Below are 22,564 nucleotides of genomic sequence, written 5' to 3'. Positions count from 1 at the left end.
GAACATTTAGTCAAATTTTACTACAACTGTAAAAAATAAAGTATACTCAAGTAAAGACCAATTACCCTAAGAATTGACTTAAGTAGATTTGTAGACACTTTTGACACATCCATCCACCCATCCATCCATTTTCTGATCCGCTTTATCCTTGAGGGTCGCGGGGCTTGCCTGAGTTTATCCCTGGGGTCTTCGGGCAGTAGGCGAGGTACACCCTCAACTGGTCAATCGCAGGGCACACATAGACGAACAACCATCCGCGCTCACGCTCACACCCCTCGGGACAATTTAAAGTGTTCCATTAACCCACCATGCATGTTGTTTGGAATGTGGGAGGCAAGCGGAGTACCCGGAGAAAACCCACGCAGGCACGGGGAGAACATGCAAACTCCACAGAAGGCCGGAGCCGGAATCGAAACGTCTGCACTGTGAAGCCGACATGCTATCCAATTATCCACTAGGCCAACAGTCTTTTTTTTTTTGGTATTTATTTAATTTTATCGGTCATTCAGCATGCAGTGTATCGTGCAACGATTGTGAGAGTAACTGCGTACTGTTGACGTGCCAACGGCACAGTGCCACATTATACGTGCGCATCATCCACGTATTGGTCGAGTGACGGGCCCTCAGCTAATGCAGCACTTTCCCCAGCCACTAATGCAATCAGGCGTTTGCTCCTTGAAATGCAAATGTTAAAAAAAAAAAAAAAGTGCACCCACTTCCCTTTCCCTTTCAAGGTCGACAACGATAATGACTTTAGTCCCCCACCCGACTCTGCTTGCTGGAAGTGAACATTTAAGTGGAGCAAAGTTGGCAGTCGACGCCCCCTTGTGTTCAACTTGTGGGGGGCGTTTGAAGAACATCTCAGCAGTGGCCTGGTGGTGGAAGCGAGCTGGCTTGGCTGATGTGGAGAAGCCCTATGCACGGCAGATATGCAAAAGCCGTCTTATGTCGGGACAACGTTATGTTCATTGTGAGCCTTATCGCTTATCTTTCCGACGTAATTGCACAATTCCAAGAGTTTTTGGCTCGCATGGATGACTGAGGCTTGGGAAGATTATCTATATGCCAAAACGCCAGGCTTCGATTGAAAGTAATGTTAAAAAATCAATATCAGGCATCCGTTGGCGACCGAGCGTTTTTCGGAGTAAAAAAGTGACGATGAAGATGAGGAGGCACGTCAGACCAGGAACGCTCAAAATGTTTTGACACATTCCAACAGAGGAGGCCTCGTCCTTGGCGTCCTCCGTTGCATTTCCAAAAGAGACTCCAAGTCCCACACGTTCACATAACTGGAAGCGTATTCGTGCTAACTGTCACCTTGCACAATAGAAATAATCGCAATGACTACAAAAAGTCCACAAAGTCAAAAACTGCTCACATGCACTTGAGTCACATAAATGCAATGTCCACGTTTTAGACATGATGTCATGGCTTCTCCGGATAAACGACAATAGAATAGAAAAAAAAATGTCTGGGAAAAATCCATACAGTCCCCCCAAATTCCAAAGCGCTCACGATGATGTCACCGTGAACAAAAAGAAAAGAACAGAACCGCTGAATAAATAATCCACAAGGTCAAACTCCAGTCCGCTGCATTCAAATGATAATGTAATTGCTCCCCTGTTGTGCTAACTGTTGCCTTGCACAATAGAAATAAAAACAAGGGCTGGAAAGAATCAACAAAGTAAAAAAAAAAAATCGATGGCGTTCTCAGACATATGTCCAATTTGTCACCTACTTACACTGCTGAGTTATTCCTTCCAAGTGACACCTTGCACAACAAAAATGAACCGAACGACTGGAAAAACAATCCATAGAGTTAAAAAAAAAATATCCACTGTAGACTCAGCCACTCAATGTTCGTGTCATAGCCTGTACTGATAGTAAAGACAATCACGCCTCATAAAAACGGACACCTCAAAAGATCAATAAATACATTGGCTACAAATAATCAACAAAATAAAATGACTTTTTTTGTGGATTATTTCAAGTCATCCCGTTTATTTCTCTAAAGTGAGGTGACATTCATCATGAATATCTATCAAGAGGATTTGCTTGTGCCGAACACAGCCTATTTTTGTGCTTTGTGTTTGTGATGAATAGAATGAAATCGGAATATAATGAAAGATAAATACAAAGGCAGCAAAGCCATCGAATATGAATATGCATGTGCCCGACATCAGCGCAGGCTTTTTGTTGACTTTGTGGATTATTTCAAGTCGGTGTGTTTGTTTGTAGAGTTCAAAGTGTCGGTTAACGTGCAGCGATTGCGTTAAACATAAGCATGACACAAACATTGCACGTGCACACGTGGCCAAGTGTCTGTATTATTGCTCAACGTTTTGTACGGATAGATAGATAGATAGATAGATAGATAGATAGATAGATAGATAGATGGATAGATAGATAGATAGATAGATAGACATGACGCTTTCGTCTTTCGTATGCACACACACATACACACGCACACACACACACGCACACACCTAAAGCCGCAGTGTGCGCACAAGCGGTGCGTGCGCGCGCGTGCACCGAGATCTTTGCGCGCCTTCAGTGCGCCTGTGATGCGGGACGAGCGCCAAACGTCCCCAAACAGCGCAGGATTACACAAGAAGAAAAAGGAGGGGGGCAAAAAGTGGACCCGCGCGTGTCACGCTCTTCCGATCGAGCGTGCGCATCAGCGTGGGCCAAGCCAAGCGAGTGGACGGACGGTGAGGCGCCGATGCCCGGCTTGAGTCGCCTGCTGGCGGCGCGAGCGACGCGAGGGTGGCGGCGAGCGAAGATGGCGAGCTCTCGGGAGCGCTTTTAAACCGGCGGAGATACACTAAAATCGGATGCGGTGCGCAGGTTCCTGCCCTCCCTTCTCTTCCTCCACCGCTTCCATCGTTCCATCTCTCCTGTTGTGTTCGGAGGCTGAGGCGAGTGGAGCGGCATGTGGGCGATGCTGCCACAAGGGATGCATTGTGGCGCTGGCTGAGATGCTCCGTAACACCCGTTGCATGCGTTGATTTCAAGAGGGAAAGCAGCCTCGTAGGACGTCAGCACCTGTTCGATCAGGTAAGACGGCTTGATTGCCCTTTGTGATTATTAAGTCCAAAATTAATCAATTATCTCATGTTGCCTTGATGCAGCACGAGAACGAATTCCAGTCTGCCTATAGGATGCATAATGAAGCGAATCTTGTATAGGTGTGACTTGACTTAACATCTTTTTTTTTTTGCTGTGGGTTGGGCATTGATGTGGGCTGTTTGCACCGCAAAGCAATGTTTCAGTACTCCTGCATGCACTGGAACGACTGGGGGCAGGAGGGAGGTTCAATGGAGGGGTTGATGTGGGGTCCAAAGCCGCTGAAATCTGTGATGTGTCACACAATGTATGTTGGCTCCCGGAAAAAAAGGCTCATCCTCTCCTTTGCTCTTCTGTAATCCATTTTGACGGGGTTTGCGCCTTAAGATGCCCTGCGAGACTTGCAAATCCGCGATCTCCCCCTCGTGCCCCCTTTGCGTTCTCCCCCTCCCTCAACAAACTGAGCTTGAGCACGGGGGTGGTCATAGGTCAGCAGCAGCAGTCTGATGTGGCAGAGCGTTGACCACCTTCACACCCAGCTCTGATTGTCGCCTTTTCCGAAAGCCAAAGAGCACCTTGGATAAGTAGAAAATGAGACGATCGCCCAAAAGGTGTCACATTGTGAATTCAACGCTAATTGGCCCGAGGAGCGTGTCACAAAGTTTCCCCGCCGACTGCCGTGATCAACGGCCTAGTGTGGACAAAAGAGCTCCTCCGCACTTTATCTTTTCCCGCTCACCTAATCGATAATCTCTTGTTGCCTCCGCTTCTTCGCCTGGACCCCCTGCTGGCTCGTTAAAATTCAGACTACATTAATCGCCTTAAAGATACAAGCAGGATAGGTTGTGTGGCGGCATCATGATTAGTAGCAAATGTTGGTTGCGAGACATCAATTGTGGGAGGGAGCCTCTTCCCGTTGTTGCCCACCTCAGGCGAGACCACTCGATGGAGTCAAGGCGGTCCTGTGGCACAAATGTTGTTTGCTGTGTTTGCTTTTAAATGATATGGAAAACTGAAAAAAGAAATACCGTCATTGACCTGCTTCCAATACAACATTGAGAGGAACCGAGCAAATAGTGAAAAAAAAAAGGATCAGCTCATCAGGAAGCTCTGAAGTAGCTACAATTTGAATCAGGTGTGTTGCAGCAGGGAGTGATGGAAAACAGGCAGGACATCGGCCCTTGAGGACCCACTTTGGACACCCCTCATCGAGATGCGAAAAGTTGGCAGGAAAGCATTTTTGGTCTTTTTGATAAAGGCTGTTGTTTGACTAAACGAAGCACCTCGCTCAAGATGGCGGCAAAGCATAATTTTTACATTAGACACGTCTTTGGCCTGTTCTCATTGGTGAGATTTTTTTTCAGCAAGTAATGGGGAATTGTTTACCCAAAAAGTTTCGTCAATGAGTGAAAAGGTGAATTCTTGAAATGCAAAAAAATATGGGAAAACTGTGACAGTTGACTGAATTGCAAATAGTCCGTTTCAGGGTCGAGCTGGCATAAAAAAGCCAGAATGGGAGAGGAAGTCTTGATGATTGTCTCTGGTGACCTTCGAATCTAAAACAAAATTTCCATAGAAAATAATGGGAATAAATAGCCAAATACTTCACAGCAAAACTCCACCGCCCTCAAAGCAAAACACATGCAGAAGGAATCCTTTGATGCTCACTGAACTTAGGCCTTGTGAAGAAAACTGGTTTCTTCCATCGGAAATTATGAAAATCAAATCGATTCAGTCACCACCCCCCAAAAAAAAAAAAAAAAAAAGCACGATAAAAGTAAAACCAACTAAGCTAGTTCTTTGCTACTGTCAACCGAGATCTTGTTTAAAAAGTCAAAACAAAATCAAATGCACCTGTTGTAAGAAATCCCCAAGTTAAACAAAGGAAAAACGCCGTTGTGGACACATTTCTCATTAGTCCTTCTTTGTTCATGTTTACCGGCTTTTGTGTGATCAACTGTAGGCAATGGAATTTAGCACCAACATCTTCAAATCTGATCAATTCCAGGCGAACCGGAATGTTTGTCCCATTCCACTTCTTTTCTGGGTACGCAACCCTCATTGTAACCTACACCTGAGGCAGGAGTAAACTCATCATTGCAGTGAATATTTGCATGAAAAACATTTGTAGGCCATGAATGGAAAATAATTGAGCATGTCTCCTTGTGCCGTTTGTAACTTGGAAACCTGCTTTGTGGGGATGGTCCTAAACCAAGGACTCCTTTCTAAACTTGTTGCCCACTCAGGGTTCCTGATTATGGAATAATAAAACATTTCCCATGTAGGTGTTTGATGGTCGGCTTCCACACCAAACCCAACTAGTCGCACTTTTATGGACCATTATGGACCCTCCCGAAACTGTTCCCACAAAGAAATCATCTGTCCGAAATGTTTTAGCGCGATGGATTAGGATCATTCACAAGGCTTATTTGACTCTGGAAAGAGTACAAACAGAAGACTCTGTGCCAAGTGATGATCCCCGTGGTCCACCTTGGCGTAGATTGTAGCATGAAGGGCAGACACGCGCTCTTTCAGTATGATCCAAAACAACATGAGAGCCACCACTGCGCAGTGAGCTCGAGAGCAGTTGAGAGGTGGCACTGCTGGAGATCTTCATCGCCATCTAACCTCAGCGCTCCCCCGGCGAGAGAAAAATGGAGTGGTGGGTTTCATAGCAGGTCACGGCGTGTCCAAGTGGCAAAGGCGGTGACGTATATGCGACTGTCGGTAACTCGATCAGGCAGCAGTAGTCCGGCTTAGCAGGGAGCGTCGGTTAATGAAGCAAAGGCGGCAACCCCGTTGAAGAGCACCGGCCTCATCTGCATGCGCCCGGCACGCAGCCACTGATTTTGAGGTGCGTGACAGCGATGCGGGAAGCAATTAAGGAATGAATTAAACACAGTTGCTAAAGCGGGCCACACGCAATGACTTATTCTTTTTTTTTTTTAACATCTTAAACAAAAATATGACAGGCCCAGATGATGAGGAAAAGAAATGAGGATTTATAATTGTGCATATTGTATAGGTTTAACATTTACGATTGGCGGCATCAGCGGTGTGCAAAGGGTTGGGGGCGGAGTTTCGGGTTTGGGAAATCCCTCTTAGGAGGCGCATCCAAAGTCATATTTTAATGGGCGGCAAAATGTCTTTTACATCCGATGCATGTCAAATGGAGCATAGTGCTATGAACTATATTGAAGTGAGTTGAGGAGACAAAAGGAGTGGTCCTTGTCACATCTTGGTGCCAATTAACTAAATTGGAGTGAGTTGAGGAGTTTCACTTAGCCCAGTGGTTCTTAACCTTCTTAAAGGTACCGAACCCACCCAGTTAATATACACATTCACCGAACCCTCCATTAGTGAAAAAACATCTGTGCGGAGTATGGACTGGAAACCCCAAGGTCAAAATGGGAAACACCTCCGAAGGTGGTGGAGAATGACAGAGCGAAGATCCTGTGGGACTTCCAGATCCAGACTGACAAGATGGTAATGGCGAACCAACCAGATATCGTGATCATAGATAAAGGGCAGAGGAAAGCCGTTGTAGTGGATGTAGCGGTCCCAAGTGATGGAAACATCAGAAAAAAGGAACATGAGAAACTCGAGAAATACTAAGGGCTCAGAGAGGAGCTGGAGAGAGCCTGGAAGATAAAGGTGACAGTCGTGCCTGTGGTGGTCGGAGCACTTGGGGCAGTGACCCCCAAACTAGATGAGTGGTTGCAACAGATCCCGGGAACAACATCGGACATGTCAGTCCAGAAATGTGCAGTGCTGGGAACAGCAAGGATACTGCGCAGAACCCTCAAGCTTCCTGGCCTCTGGTAGAGGACCCGAGCTGAACGGGGGGATGGACACCACCCGAAGGGTGAGACGAGGATTTTTTTTTTTTTTTATATAAATAGATAGATATATTACAAATTCAAGATATTAAAAAAAACATTTATTAAAAACAGAAAAAAGTAAATAAAATTTCAAAAGATAAGTATCCTTTTTTAAAAACTGTACAACGTACTATCACGACAGCTACACGTTGACTACTATGCAAACTAAATTTCTCACAGCACTGATTGGATAAGCAATGAATTAATGAATGAATCCTTTATTGTCATTGCACAATTGTTACAACGAGATTTTACAGGACCCTCCACCCCCTAAGTGTATCGTGAAATATATAAATACATTGCACTCCCCCTAGACATAAACACTATCACATACACATGTTTAAAAATTGAGATTCAACGTTATGGAATGGATTTTTAAAAATTGTGACTATACACTGTTCAAGGAGGGGTTAAAATAGATTGTCTTACAAAATTATATGAATTTGTATGAATCAGGCATTGACATGAGAATATGTAAACTATTCGGCACTAATTAAGATACAGTCAAAGTTGTCTTACAAAATTATATGAATCATGACAATATGTGGACTATTTCGGACCTAATTAAAGATACAGTCAGTGATATCATGAGGTATACAGTAAATTGCACTCCCATAGGCCTACACATTCACATACATACGATTTAAGAATTGACATTCAACAGCCTGACTGCCCAGGAATAGAAAGTGTTTCTGTGTCTGTTGATCCGGCTTCTCATGACTCTATATTTCCTGCCCGAGGGCAGAAGGTTGAAGAGGCACCTGCCAGGGTGGGATGGATCAGTCAAGATTTTCTTTGCCCTTTGTAGCCCCCTTGAGTTCGCGATGTCATCGATGTAATGTGATCATCTGCAGTCAGTGATCGCCAAGCGGGCGCATCATAACTAATTGACATGTTGAGTCGCGTGTGTCTTACCGTCCATGGCAGAGGCTCCGTTGAACCCCTGAGCCCGATTCACCGAACCCCTGGGGTTCGATCGAACCCAGGTTAAGAACCACTGATTTAGACAAAACAAGTGCTGCATCTTGGTGGCAAGCAACAATATTGAAGTGATATGAGGAGCTTCACTGAGACAAAATAAGCGCTACCTGTGGCATCTTAGTGCCAATGAACTATATTGAAGTGAAAGAAAATATAATCGACCTCCGCTGACTTTGAGGTGTCAATATCATACCACCTTAGTCCCCAATAAATCTTGACTATGCCATTTCCATGGAAGCGACCAAGTCGGCTCACGTCCGATGAAGGCCAAGAGTTGACAGTTCACTGTCTAAAGTAGCGCCACCCGCTAAACAGCTTGATTGAAGATGAGCATTGTGTGCTGCAAATTGTCTTACCCGCTTGCTCACCTCGGAACTTCGTCAATTCACTCAACCTGTGAAGAGTCAAATAGCCCCCAGCGGCAATTAACCCAGATTGCAGTTGTGCTTATGATGGCAGAACAAGAACACAGCTTCTGCGTGTGGCCTGTTGAGTAAAAGCTTTGTTTGATGAGAAGCTCGTTAATGCTTGATGTTGGATACTCATACTAGAGATGTATGTGTGTGTGTGTGTGTGTGTGTGTGTGTGTGTGTGTATGTGTGTGTGTGTGTGTGTGTGTTTGTGTTTGTGTGTCCGTTGGGGGATCGTCAGATATGCTCCTATGCATCAGCATAATTGTGTGGCCCGGTTTGGAAAAACTATCACAGGTCTCATTTCAGATCCCTCACGATGCATCGCTTCAAACGTCACTACAAATATTTGAAGCAGGGCACAACACATCCTAAAGAGCTGCACCATATTTGGCTACATTTGGGATTGATCAGAGCAGACCGTATTATGTACTAAGTTGGAGTGATTTGAATTGTATCACATCATAAATGGAGTACACAGTATTGCTTTGTATCAGAATTAGGTAGAATCTCATGCTATTGTATCTTCGTTGGAGTGATTCGTGCCTAATCGTTCATCATTTTATGTGTTGCATTGTCCTGAGAGTAAATGAAATAGAAGCTTACCGTATCGCAGCAGAACTACAGAATCGAAGTACAGGCCGCCACTTGCCGATCCTTGATACAAGTGTTTATCTTATCCATCCATTCATTTTCAAATCCGCTTATCCTCAACCCTGGAGGGTCGCGGGTGTGCTGGAGGTGTCTTCGGGCAGCAGGCGGGATACACCCTCAACTTGTTGCCAGCCAATCGCAGGGCAGACAGAGACAAACAACCAGTCACACTCACAATCAAATTAGAGTGATCAATAAAGGAATGTGGGGAAGAAAGCAAAGTACCTGGAGAAAACCCACGCAGGCACGGGGAGAACAGAAGACTGCACCATTAAAAAAACGCAATCATTCTTGTTGGTTTTTAGTCCTTTCCAGCACCGGATTGCAGCACTGACGCTTGCCCAGCGTCGCGCCCCAGCGCCTGCAGGAGCTGGCCTGCTACGCGGCAGACGGCGCACCTTTGCCCTGGCATGCACACGCGTTAATTATAGGTGGGCAACTATGACACGATCTCCGTGTGGAGGAGAGCCGCAAAGCTTTCATGTTTCCAACCGCAGCTCGGAGAAATGGACTGCTATCGATTGTCTGAGCTTTGATTCGGCCTAACAAGCTTCAAATGAATTGAATATTTAGGCACTTATTGACTCATAACATAAAGCATCTGTGTTATTCTCTCTATTTTTGTTGGAAAAATACTTAATTAAATTAATAAAATAGCATGCAATTGCTCTTTCACCATTGACAGGGGAAAAACTGAGTAATCACATAACTTTACACCTTTAAGTGTGTATGACTAGTCGGCAGTGTATTTGATCAAGCAGACAAACAGAAGTGTTTCACAACTTTGGTGACTCAGTAAGCTGCAGTAATGTTGTTTTTGCATTGCTGAGGACAAAGAATACGTGCCCAGGAGTATTGTTACACAGTAGAGAATTTTAAATGGTATTTCTATGACTTACACAAGCCTCCGAAAAATTTCATGCTCCCTGATTTACAGCCAGCCTCAAACTTCAATGAGTCACATCTCTTCGGGGAGGGTTGTGCACGGTGGGAGTGTCAGTAGTCTAGTCTGGATGGGAGGAATTGAAAGGCGTGCAAGACAGGTGTGTGTAAAAAGAAGGAAAAAAAATCTTTTTCACCAGATGCTCTTGTTGAAGCAACCTACCTGTTGTGTTTTGCGCTTGGACGAGGAAGTGGTTGGGTATTGCGAGGCAGGAGGGGAGTGGTTAAAAGCCTTCTTCTGTTGAGATTGCTCCTCTTTTTGGAATAAGTGTCGCAAAAATGTTCAAAATAAGCAAAATATGTAACTTTGTTTCGAACTTGAACTTCCAGAGGCGTATATTTCCTTAAAAGCGAAATTCAGATCGACCTCAGGAGCTTTCATTTTGAGAGCTTTCACTGTGCTGTATCCCATTTCTAAATCAGGATGAAGTATTCATGCTGGATTTTAAAATATAGATGCTTTAAAATGGCTCTGCTGGGAGTGAAGAGTTACAGCCATTCATTGCTGCATATTTGAGCTCTTTAGCTCTTCAGGCACGTGAAAAAAAAGAAGTTCAACTTCACGTTCACTGCTTTAATTAGCAATAAAATGTACATTTAGTTTCACGTATTCCCCGAGACCGATCGGCTAACCCTTCGCACAGTTTGACTTCATAACTAATCGGCGGGATGGTTGAGGGCTTGAAGGTTTTGGGCTGCCGTTTCCCGGCCGCGGTTGCTCGAGCCTTCGCTGCGGCTGCTCCATGCATGTATTTACACTCAGGGTCTGCTCGCACAGATGCAGTAATTAGGCTTCTATTTAGTGGCACATTACAAGCTTTGTGCTCATTTGTGTCTGATAACACGATTAAGACGCCCAATCCGCTTAGCCACGGACCATCATCTGTCACAACGTCAGACGCTCCAAGTGTACGTTGAACATTAGGCAAAATATCAGAGGTGGGTATTTGCGTCCGTCGGTCAGGACCAACGGAAGGTCCGTCATTGATGGACTGCCGTGTTCGCTGGCAGATGGACTACTGAATGGTAGCTTTCAAATACTGACGGAATAAGCACCGGCAGAAGCCATTTTCGGCAACACCATCAACTCAGAAGAAAAAAGAAAAAAGACAAGTGGCCTGAGCGGAGCTGCACAATAGGTATCATTAAATGTTTATCAAAGCGGTTAGTTGGTCATTTCATTAAACACACTCAACAAACGGGGTAGTTTCAAAATCTGCGGTTGTTTAAGCATTGCACAATAAAAGATTCTTATCAGTAAGAGCTGCAATTTAATATAATCGCTGGCAAATATCAAGGAACTATCAGCACGGCGATTAAACATGAAGTCCACAATGTGATTGGTGAGGTTCCACTCACAGCCTTCCAGATGCTGACCAATCTGAACAAAGTGGGCGGGGCTTAGAGATGAACAGTGGGGCTGTTCATAAAAAGGCCACCAGACGATGAACGAGCCCATTTGGAATCACGCAAATCGTAGTTTTGTCCTGTGATAAAATCGAGGGGGTGTGGGGAGCTTCCGTCTCATGGGAAAACCGCTGACTCGGCGTGTCCTCACCTTGTGTGTCGAGTTTGCGACAAGTTGATATCTTGTGGCGGAAGACATGCATCACAGTCAGAAAGGCCAAGAGCACAGCCTATAAATGAGTGCACTAATTTACCGCTGTGCCCATCACTCATCGTGTACGCGGGGCCCGGAGCTCCATGACACAGTCCTATTTGGACAAATGTTCTCAGAGGACTGAAAACACGATGAGACGTGTCTCCATCTCGAGCGAGCGATCGATCCGAGCGTGTGTCTGAGCGGGAGGCAGAGAAACACGTCCACGCAAATAAAGGCCATAAAGGATGAAATGTACAGGGACCGGCACACAGTACGCCCTTAAAACTGCCGGATCAAAAGTGAGCCGAATGACCACTCACAGCCTTCCAGATGCTGACCAATCTGAACAAAGTGGGCGGGGCTTAGAGATGAACAGTGGGGCTGTTCATAAAAAGGCCACCAGACAATGAATGAGCCCATTAGGAATCACGCAAAATCGTAGTTTCGTCCTGCGATAAAATCGAGGGGGTGGGGGAGCTTGCGTCTTATGGGAAAACCGCTGACTCGGCGCGTCCTCACCTTGTGTGTCGAGTGTGCGACAAGTTGATATCTTCTGGCGGAAGACATGCATCACAGTCAGAAAGGCCAAGTGGCCCAGGCAGACATAAAATATGTGATGAATGTCATCGTATTTCATTCCTAAATTGAATTCTCACAATCATAATAGAAATTATTATCTTAATGATTTTTTTTTTTGCCAAGTGTCCACTTAACCAGTCTGTGAACTTGACATCATCCGCCTGGTGAGGTTTGCTTTGCGACTTCCTGCATGCATTGCTGAGGTGGCAGAGCCTATCCCAGCTGTCTTCAGGCAGTAGGCGGAGGACACCCTGAACTGGTTGCCAGCTAATCGCAGTGCACACAGTGATGAACAACCATCCGCACTCACACCGAGGGACAATTTCGAGTGTTCAATCAGCCTGCCATGCATGTTTTTGGAATGTGGGAGGAAACCGGAGTACCCGGAGAAAACCCACGCAGGCCCGGGGAGAACGTGAAAACTCCACACTGGGAGGCCGCAGCTGGAATTGAACTCGGTACCTCTGCACTGTGAGGTCGACGCGCTAACCACTGGGCGCTATACATAGAATAAATAAAACCAATGCTGTTACCAAGATGGTCAAAGAAGAAGGCGGTCCAAATTCAACGTTGTTCCCCGCACAACCATTCAGCCTCCGCCAACCTTTTCTAAGAATGTTATCTCAAATTTACTTCAATTTCAGTCCACAAAAACCTTGACAAAGGTGACCATTTTCAGGTCTTTCGCTGGCCAGAAAACCCACGTAGGCCCGGAGAGAACATGCAAACTCCACACTGGGAGGCCGCAGCTGGAATTGAACTCGGTACCTCTGCACTGTGTGGTCGACGTGCTAACCACTGGGCCGCTATACATAGAATAAATAAAACCAATGTTGTTACCAAGATGGTCAAAGAAGAAGGCGGTCCAAATTCAACATTGTTACCTGCACAGTCATTCAGCCTCCGCCAACGTTTTTTAAGAATGTTATCTCAAATTGACTTCAATTTCAGTCCACAAAAACCTCGACAAAGGTGACCATTTTCAGGTCTTTCGCTGGCTTCAATCCAATCTCCACATGCTTGCAGCGGCAATTAATCATTAAGAAATTGCAATTTATTTCTCTCAGTGTTTAATATTTGCATTTGTTATGTGGTGAAAGTCCTCCGGTGTCTTCAAATGTCACCGTCTGCAGTCTTATCCCATTTCTTTTGTCGTTTGCCCCTCAAATGTGCCACCTGTATCTCACAGAGGCACAAAGCCATCCAAGTGCTCGCAGATCAGGAAACCTAAATAAATAATGACCATTCCCAGCTATAGTCATAAACAATGTTGTTTAACTGCAGCTCAAATGACATTGAGTAAAGCGCGGACCCCAAACAATCCCTTGAGCCACAGTACGTGCTTTATTATCTGTGAGAGAAATTAGGACAAACCTTTTACAATACTAGTTAAAAAATATATAAATAAACCATTTGGCTCTGCATAGAGTCCATCAGGAATTTGTCCATTTTTTCCCGTGCTGTGTTGCCCTATTCCAAAATAGAATAAATTTCAAAAAGTCTACTCGCAGTGCTCCATAAAACGTAAAAAGTATTTTTTTCCCTCTATTTCATTGCAAATGTATTCCAAAGTCTTAATTGGTAGACGTTTAACTGCAGCTCAAATGACATTGAGTAAAGCGCAGACCCCAAAAAATCCCTTGAGCCACAGTATGTGCTTTATAATCTGTGAGAGAAATTAGGACAAAACTTTTACAATACTAGTTAAAAAATAAATAAATAAACTATTTGGCGCCGCATAGATTCCATCAGGAATTTGTTCATTTTTATTCCCGTACTGTGTTGCCCTATTCCAAAATAGAATCAATTTCAAAAAGTCAACTCGCAGTGCTCCATAAAACGTAAAAAGTATTTTTTTTTCATCCCTATTTGATTGCAAATGTATTCCAAAGTCTTAATTGGTAGCTGGTTCCAGAGATGGTTGTCCTGGAAGGATTTCCTCCTTCCACAGTGGACCATTGGAGCTCTGACGGAGTGACAATCAGGTTCTTGGCCATCTCCCAAACTAAGCCGTTTTTTTGTTTTTTGTTTTTAATGTTATCTTAGGAAGAATGGGAGGCTCAACTTGCCCCAGTCTCCTCAACAGTACAGTACAAATACATGAGCACTGACTGTATTCCAGGGCTCATGCATTCACCTATTCATTGCCATTTACTTTTGTAGATCTCAAAAAGTGGATATGTGTGTCGCCCTTGCATAATACTCAAATAAGCAGATAGATTGTGTAAGTGCTCTCTCGTATCTGTTCCACGAAGTAAAATGCATTGGACGTGACGCCGGCATCAATTTTCCAGTAAAACTCGATTTTCAGGAGCACGCGGCGCCGACAGCTGCCTCATGTCATCGGGTCTCGGAGATGGAGATGTCCCGTGTATCATCTTTGCCTCATTCAGCCAATCTCCTCTCCATTGTGTCGCAGGCAACGCGGCTCTGGCAAAGTTGGTGGCGCTGCAAATATCTGATGGAGTGATTGTTTAAAAAAAAAAAGAAAGAAAGGAAAACACTTTCGCTGACTCAACTTAAAAGGCAACAAAGGGTCTGAACCTTTGAATTGAGAAACGCGAGGCGTTTTTCAGATAGGACATTTCTTTTTATAGGAGCTTTCTCTCACATCTTTAGATGTTCTGCGCAACTCATTTAGAGCACGCTCACACACATCACTGGCTTTCCCCATCACTGTTGCCCTTCTGCTCTGTATACATTATAGTACACCAGAGCGGGACGTTACTGATTGATTTAGCTGCCAGGTATTCCCACAGCAATTCAATAAATAATACTTTGATCAATACACCATTATAAACTTCACCCTATGCCAATTTGGGGCCGTTGTTGTTGTTTTGTTGCATCGAAATACAATCCCATTATTGAGCAGCTGAGTCCACGTTACGGTCGTATGATTCGAGAGCTTCGTCTTGGCAGGATTACAACAAATTACTTTTTAACCCTTAATAGGGCAATGCAACACACGGTGACTCACTAATGAGGCAATAGAAGCACATCAATTCTGCTCGCCAACCAGCTCCAAAGGGGTTAGTAATCGTATTTTATCTTTAGCTTCGGGCTATTTATACGGGTAGGATTTGGGTCAGAACGATAGATAGGCGTTCGGCGCGAGAGTTAGTGGGTAAGGCAAGCATGTGGGTTAGCCTGGTTAGGGCTGTTAGGGGTAGGTATAGGGCTAGCTTTAGGATTACGGTCCCAAACACAGTGAGTAAATTTGCCCCGACACGAAAATGATGGTGCGGCCATTTTTATACCAAGCACGCGGGCGCCTGTCTATGAAAACAGGGCCCTAAAACTCATGGAGTTGTCCATTATGTTAATTTCTTGCAAATGAATCCTTAATCAGAGTGAGCTGTTTGTGTTATATTTTGAACTTCAATTCTGGGTTGCAGAATGACAGTTCTGCCTTGTGTCAGAAATCAAATGAAAGGTCTTTCTTCAAAATTATTTGTCATTGGTTTGATAGACATGTTATGTATATTCTGTATATGCTGAAAAGAGCAGGATTTCCATAAGTGACATTCAATCATTATCAACCAAAATGACACTGTGCTCAACTACTTTCTTCCTTTATTTACAGCGTCTCAAGCTAAATAAGTGCGCCACCATGTCGTGGCCCTATATCGTTAACTGTACAAAAAACAACAACAACAACAACAACAAAACAGCCAATAGTGGGACCGTGAACATGCAACCTGGTTTACTGTATATGAATGTAGGTCAGAAAACCCACTGGATGACTAAAACCAGTCACATGCTTTTGTTGCGTTATTGTTTCGTCCTAATTGAGCTTTGATAAAACTGCAAGCAATGTTTTTCCAGTGGACGAGCAAAGATGTAACCTCCATGTAAGAAAGCTTTCGAGTTGAACTGAAATATGCGATTAATATTTGAGTGCATCCCTGAGCTATTACATGAAGGTCATTGCTTTACATTTCAGCGTTTATCCTCCTCAAATGCTCTGCGGATCGCTCACTCCTGGTCCAGATGGGACTCAGACATATACATTTTCAAATTCTATTAAGGGTTTCTTTCTGTATAATATTCAGCGGTGGGTGATTTATCCGTAGAATGCAGCTTGGAACCAACTAGTATATTTGTGTTTATTTGATTCATTTTTTTCATGCTGTAGAGCACTAACTGTATGATGGTGGCAACACTGCGTCTCATCAGAAAGGTGGCCTGCAGCCAGCAAGGCATCCTAACAAGAGGCGCGTGTTGTTCTTACAAAATGCAAGAATATGAGCTAATTGCATATTGACGGGGTATTACAAGCCCGACATTGTTCTCCAGAATGAAGCTTGTTCTCAAATCTCCTGTTTATGTGAGGAATAGCAGCCGCCAATTGCATCTGGTTCCATATCCCTTCCCCTCTCAAGTGTTTAATCAGCAACATTCACTCTCGTTTCCTCACCAGAGAATTTACTCTTCTCCCGTCTCTGTTTCTTATCGCAGCTCTGCGCCAGCGAGTGGCCCCGAGATGACGCCGTGAGGTACGCCCTTTCCTGCCATCCTCCCAGCCCCTGATTGCTGCGTCCATCGGGGATGCGGACAGGCCGGCTCGCAGCAGCGTGACTCTGATCTGGGATCAGCTGGATGCTCGATGGCCTGATTGCCACATGAAAACAGTTGGGGCCTTTCTAGTTGAAGTGAGTCTCCCCTCCACCGGGTGCCACGGGAGCCGCCTTTTGTGTTTCACGTCTGGTCGCCGAGTCAAGTGCTGTTATGTCTGCTGAAAAGTGAGCGGGCTGCTTTTGTGCAAATGAGGCAAGGCTCAGATATGGCATCCGTGGAACCTTCTTTCTCACTGGAGTACAAAAGAAAAGCTCTTCTCTATATGGGGAGAGATGGATTGAAACATTTATTAGCACTCCTTATCCTCACCTTTTGCGATCATGAATTATTTCTTGCTGCTTCATTCCAGAGGTTATTCATTGTGGGGAGTCAAGTTTCAAAAGAAGGATAACGTATCGATGGACTAGTAGATGTGCTAGCTTTTTCACCTTATGGTTTTCATTCATAAATGAGTGTGAATGGACAAATGGCTGTGCTACAAACAAAACGAATATAATGTGGCTGTAATGGAAGTTGAATGGAAGCGGGCTGCTCCATTTGATTCCATGATCTCTTGATGAAACAGCATGTGGCCTTTTAGATCGTGAGTGGTTTGTGTGTTGAAGAGTACTTTATTACTTTTAAATATTTGAATTAAAAAAGTGTCAAAACTTTGGTTGTTCTTTACAACGTTAATCTCTGAGTGCAATGTCTTGTATCAAGTGCTGCTATGTGCTTTCATCCATTCAAAAGGCAATCTTTTCCTCCATTCGTGAACAGGTGCTTCTCATTGATTTAGAATATAATAGAAAAGTTAACTGAGTTCGGTAGATCAATCCAAAAAGCGAAACGCATCGATACGTCTTATACATATTCATTAAAAACTGCGGAGGATGATATCCATCTAATTTGTAATATAAGTGTATAATAATTTCTTGAGATGGGGAATTTGGAAATTTGGTGCACTGTATGCTATGATTTAATTCAACTGAACCTCTGTAATGAAATGTGTTTCACTTGAAATTGAGCTACTAAAAAAAAAAATCCAGAATTTTTGTTCTTATTTATTGAGATACATCTGCATCATTTATATGCATTTATATCCTTCGATATACAGTGCTGTAGATATCGCGCCTCATGTAACTGTTTTTAACAACCTTTGCTTCTCTGCTCCTCGAATAAGACGTCTCTTGAGATTTTACGTAGCATTTCCATGAAGGTCTAGCCTCTTTTGAAAGCGCTTCTTGCTGGTAACAAAGCCAGTTTAAATTGGCTGTGGGCTTTTGCTGCAGCCGCTCTATAACTCAGTTGTGTTTCTCTCCTCTGCAGAATCCCTCACTGCACGCTAGCACATGGATTTCAAGACCTCAAATGAAGAGGTTGGTAGCATTTAATCAATCTCTGGAAATGGAAAGCATTTATTTTGTTTTCCCTTTCTGCTTTTACAAGTGGCTAATGCAGAGCATTGAATATATATCTTATTCCTGCAAATGGTGGCCGGGGGGGCTTTCATTTACTCAACTGTGGCATAGGCGTCTGTTAGCGGTCAGGTCTTTGTTTTGGGAGTAATATATAGTAACAATCTTAGTGGTATTTTACAATTGATGTCATGTGAAAGTGAAAAGGACTATTCGCGAGAAATACAGAAAAGCAAATCCAGGCTAATTGGGTGTAACAAATAAGTAAACATGCGTGTACACAACATTGTGGCACGACAACATCCCATCAGAGTCGATTGGTTCTTTGGTAAAGATGCCGAAATGCAAGATCAGGTTTAATACTCATTTACGACAAACTTTTTCTGTAAAAGTGTTTACGTGCCTCAGCAAGTGTAAATATTCTGGTTAGCAACAGGGTTCAAATGGGCTCTGCAGTTCATTCTTTAAAGGATAATAACCATTCCCGTGTAAGGGACAGCATACCGGCGCAAATACTGTACCCTAGGGTGCCCAATTGCAAGTATGGTTTTTGTTAGCATGACTATCAGTGAGGTCAGCGAGTTTGCATGTTCTCCCCGTGCCATTTCAAAAACATGCAGGGCAGGTGAATGGAACACTCTAAAATGTCCCTTGGTTTGAGTGTGAGTGCGGATGGATGTTCGTCTATGTGTGCCCTGCATTTGGCTGGCAAGCAGTTCAGGGTGTTCCCCGCCTACTGCCCGAAAACAGCTGGGATAGGCTCCAGCATACCCTCCACCCTTGTGAGGATGGGCGGATGGATGGATAGATGGAAGTAGCTGCCCTCATTCCCTTGAAATTCATTGCAGAAGAGGCACGTGGTTCCCAAGACGGAAGCTCAACTGACTCGCTGGACTGGTCAGGAGGGCATTTTTAAAAATATATAAATGCTAATAATGCTAACAGTAATATTTTGTTCAATGAATTGATTCCTACGATGATTCAGAGAGGTTGATGCATGCTGTTGTCATATTTATGAATGAATTCCGATGACATCCACCACTCATGTCTCAGCATCTGTCTGCCTGTGCCTTGATCAAATCCACCAAAATCATGTCACCCTACCTACGCCGCAACTCAGATCTAGTTTCATCTGGCCTAAAGTCTAATCTACTTCCTTTCACCAAATTGCCCAGAAAGGCGCACAGCGCTGTGCCAAATTCCCAAAGATGGTAAAACTAGGCAAACTAGACTTGCCCTGGCACAAAAACCGATACAGGTATCTATAAAAATAGAGGCCTTTTGTCTTGCTACTGCATCTCGTACTAACTGCGGGCTTATATGACTAAACATGGGAAGACCCACAAGTAACATACAATTCAATAGTCAAGGTGTGCTGCCAAATTCATCATTCATGCATACAATGGGAAGTATCTGGGAAATATGTGATGGTGCAAAAACACATTTCTAGTATTGCTCTCCATATGCAGTTGAAGGAAGAGAGGTGGGTCAAATATAACACCCATTTTTTTCTTTTTTGCTGAGTCACTTTGGCTACTTTTGTCCAAGCCCAGAGAGGCATCCTCAGTCAGGTGCCCGTGTCTGGAAGGACCAATAACCATCGTTTTGGTTTTGTCAGAGTCAAGATGCAAGAAGTTACAAAACATCCAGTGCCTAATTTGAACAAGGCATGCCGCTAGGTTATAGCTCTTGCATGGGTGAGTTAGCTCCAAAGGCAAAATTGAATCCCATCAGCATGACAGTGAAAGCTAATGTCATACTTACGAATGATATGTATCTCCGAGTGGCAGCATCGACAGCGGAACAACAAAGTGCAAAGTATCGATCCCTGCGGGACCCCTTAGGTAACATTATAGTACTCAGAGGTCATATTACCATGAAATACATGGTGCTCTCTCTTTGCGATATAAGATTTCAAACAGGGACATTCTAAGCCTTTAAAGACAAGGCGATCTAGCAGTACATTATGATCGACAGAAACAAAGGCAGGGCAAAGGTCAGGTAATAATAATATTGATGAGCTCTCGGAGTCCAAAGCTAATAAAAGATCCTTGAGCACTTTTGTGAGGGCCCATCTCAGTAGAATGATTTGCCCTGAACATGCTGAAATAGTTCAACTCGATTGCGAAAAGCCATGTGATCATTAATCGAGGTTGGATCTTTTAAGTAAGGGTCCTATCATGGCTGTCTTGAAAGCTGCAGATATACCGTATCAAAGGAGAGAAACATTAACAATAGAAAAGAAAAATCTCGGATTTGAAATGGCGCTTTAACAAGCTTCCTCGGGGGAGTGGGTCGAGCGAGCATGTTGTTTGTTTTGCTGTGAGTCGTTCAACGGATGCTCCCTCAAGGCGTGAGAGTGTAACCATACAATCTACCTTAGTGCTTGTATTAGTCCCATTTAAGGAATGGTTTAACCAGGTTTGGAGCAGAGTGCCTTGAATCTGTTCTCTAACGAATTCCATTTTGGGAGGTTAAAAAAATGTGTGATATCATTCGCTGAATACGCTTAGTTGTTGGATGTGCAAAAAAAAAACAAAAGAAAGAAGGCCGATGCTGCTATTGGGTCAGGATCACTCCTCTATCAAATAGTAAGTATTAAATTGGCTAATATCCTCTCATTTTTTCAGATTTTTTTTTGCCAATGTGTTATTATTGTTGTTGTTTTTAAAGTGCCAATATGAGCTGAAAAAAATTCTCGACCAAATAATCGCTTGTGCCCTGTATACAGTACTGTAAAAAAACAAAAAAAAACAATGTTGGGTGAACTGAAAATTTCAAGGCAACAAACTGATCAAATTTTAGTTGGGCTTTTTTTCCCCCCAACTTAAAGATACAAGTTAAATAAAACGTATTTCGGAGCAAACACCTTGCTTGCTTTGTTGTGCTAACTGCGTACATTGTTGCCATAAATTTCAATAATTTACATTTGAAAGTAGTTCCATTTTAGATTGAAATCTTTGGGCCAAAAAATACATGTTGCCTATTCTACAGCATAAGTAAGTGTTGTCCCTGTGGCGTGATTAAGGTTGAGCAACACAGCTGCTGCATGCAGTGCACTACATGATGCGGGTGTGTGTGCCTGCTTACAGATGATGTCGTGGCTAATGATGGGATAGCGAGGCGTGCGATGAGAGGAGAGATGAGGCCAATTAGGAACAATGCGAGCCTCGGCACAGGTCACCGGCGCTCATCCTCGTGAGGCGTTCTCTGACCCTGCCTGTGTCGAGCGAGCCATGTCCTCTTGTTTTCTCTCTCTCACACACTCACACGCGCGTGCATCCGAGATAGGCGAAGGAAAACACACTGTCTTCCTCTGATTCCATCCGTCACCCCGCAGCTGCGAGTGCAGGAGCGGAGGCCGCGTTCTTCTGCGCTGCTCATTAGCAGTGAAAGATAACTGACCTGCAGTGGAGCTAACATATTGCACGCATGCGGCACAGCCTTGTTAAGTGATGATGGGTGACAAACACACTGACATGGGGTGGCTCCTTTTCTCTTAGCAGTCGTGTCAGGTGAAGGTGCCTTCTTTATTTAGACCCTTTCAAGTCAAGGGCAGACAGGCATCGTAATTAGCCGGGGAGGGGAAGCGGTGGCGCCATGCAAATTGATGCAAATGAGCGTGTTTAAATGCGTGATTAGAATCACAGTCCTGCTGCTTGTGTCATGCAAGGAGGTGACAACGGCACCTGTTCACTTTCACTGCTTCTTTAGGCCAGGAAAACTTTTTCTTTTTAGGATTGTGTGTATGTGCGTCACCAAGCAAAGGCAATAACGCTCACCGGCAAAGCCGTCTAATTTGCAATGTTCATTTCGCCACCAGCGGCCTTGCCGACATTTCATTTCATGGCCACTTAATTCAGCCCCGATGAACGATGTTATCTTTCCCAATGTTCGCAGACAAAGACTGGGATTTATTTGATGCAAGAAGGTAATGAGGAGCCGTTTAATATCCGACTGCACTTGGCTAAAGATATTCTGACCATTCAGGAGCAAGATGTCATCTGCGTGTCGGGAGAACCTTTCTATTCAAGCGTAAGTAACCGCTGACATCACTCACATGTACGCACTCAACTACTGCAAACAAACGATAACAGGAGGCTGTGAGTGTGTGTGCATGCGTGTGCGCGCGCGTGTGTGTGTGTGTGTGTGTGTGTGTGTGTGTGTGTGTGTGTGTGTGTGCGTGCGTGCGTGCGTGCGTGCGTGTGTGTGTGTGTGTGTGTGTGTGTGTTGCCGATGTAGAATCGTTCCACAATAGTTGGTAAAACAATAGGGTCCAACTTATCATTGAGAACACTTTAAAGAGTGCAAGTTCACGACTAATTACATTACTGCATAGAAATAAACCGTCTTCCACATTCATTCATGGTTCATTTGCCGTTATTTTAGCAGAGGCCTAGACCACATATGTCAAAGTGCCGGCCCGCGGGCCAAATCCGGCCCGCGAGAATGTTTTCAGTGGCCCCTGGGATG

General features: G+C 44.2%; 1 protein-coding gene across 1 annotated transcript in view; it reads left to right on the top strand.

Moving 5' to 3' along the window:
• Positions 1-2,505: 2,505 nt before the first annotated feature.
• sntg1 (syntrophin, gamma 1) overlaps positions 2,506-22,564 on the top strand; it is a 43,032-nt gene continuing 22,973 nt past the window's right edge. The window contains exons 1-4 of the mRNA XM_019879024.1: positions 2,506-3,057; positions 16,575-16,768; positions 18,003-18,052; positions 21,992-22,126. Coding sequence (XP_019734583.1) covers positions 18,026-18,052; positions 21,992-22,126 — 162 coding nt within the window. The 5' untranslated portion in view covers positions 2,506-3,057; positions 16,575-16,768; positions 18,003-18,025. The remainder of the gene's footprint in view (positions 3,058-16,574; positions 16,769-18,002; positions 18,053-21,991; positions 22,127-22,564) is intronic.

The sequence above is a fragment of the Hippocampus comes genome, unplaced genomic scaffold (genome assembly GCF_001891065.2).
Source record: "Hippocampus comes isolate QL1 unplaced genomic scaffold, H_comes_QL1_v1.1 scaffold85, whole genome shotgun sequence".
In the NCBI taxonomy this organism is placed as follows: Eukaryota; Metazoa; Chordata; class Actinopteri; order Syngnathiformes; family Syngnathidae; genus Hippocampus; species Hippocampus comes.
This window is presented reverse-complemented; position numbering and strand designations above follow the sequence as displayed.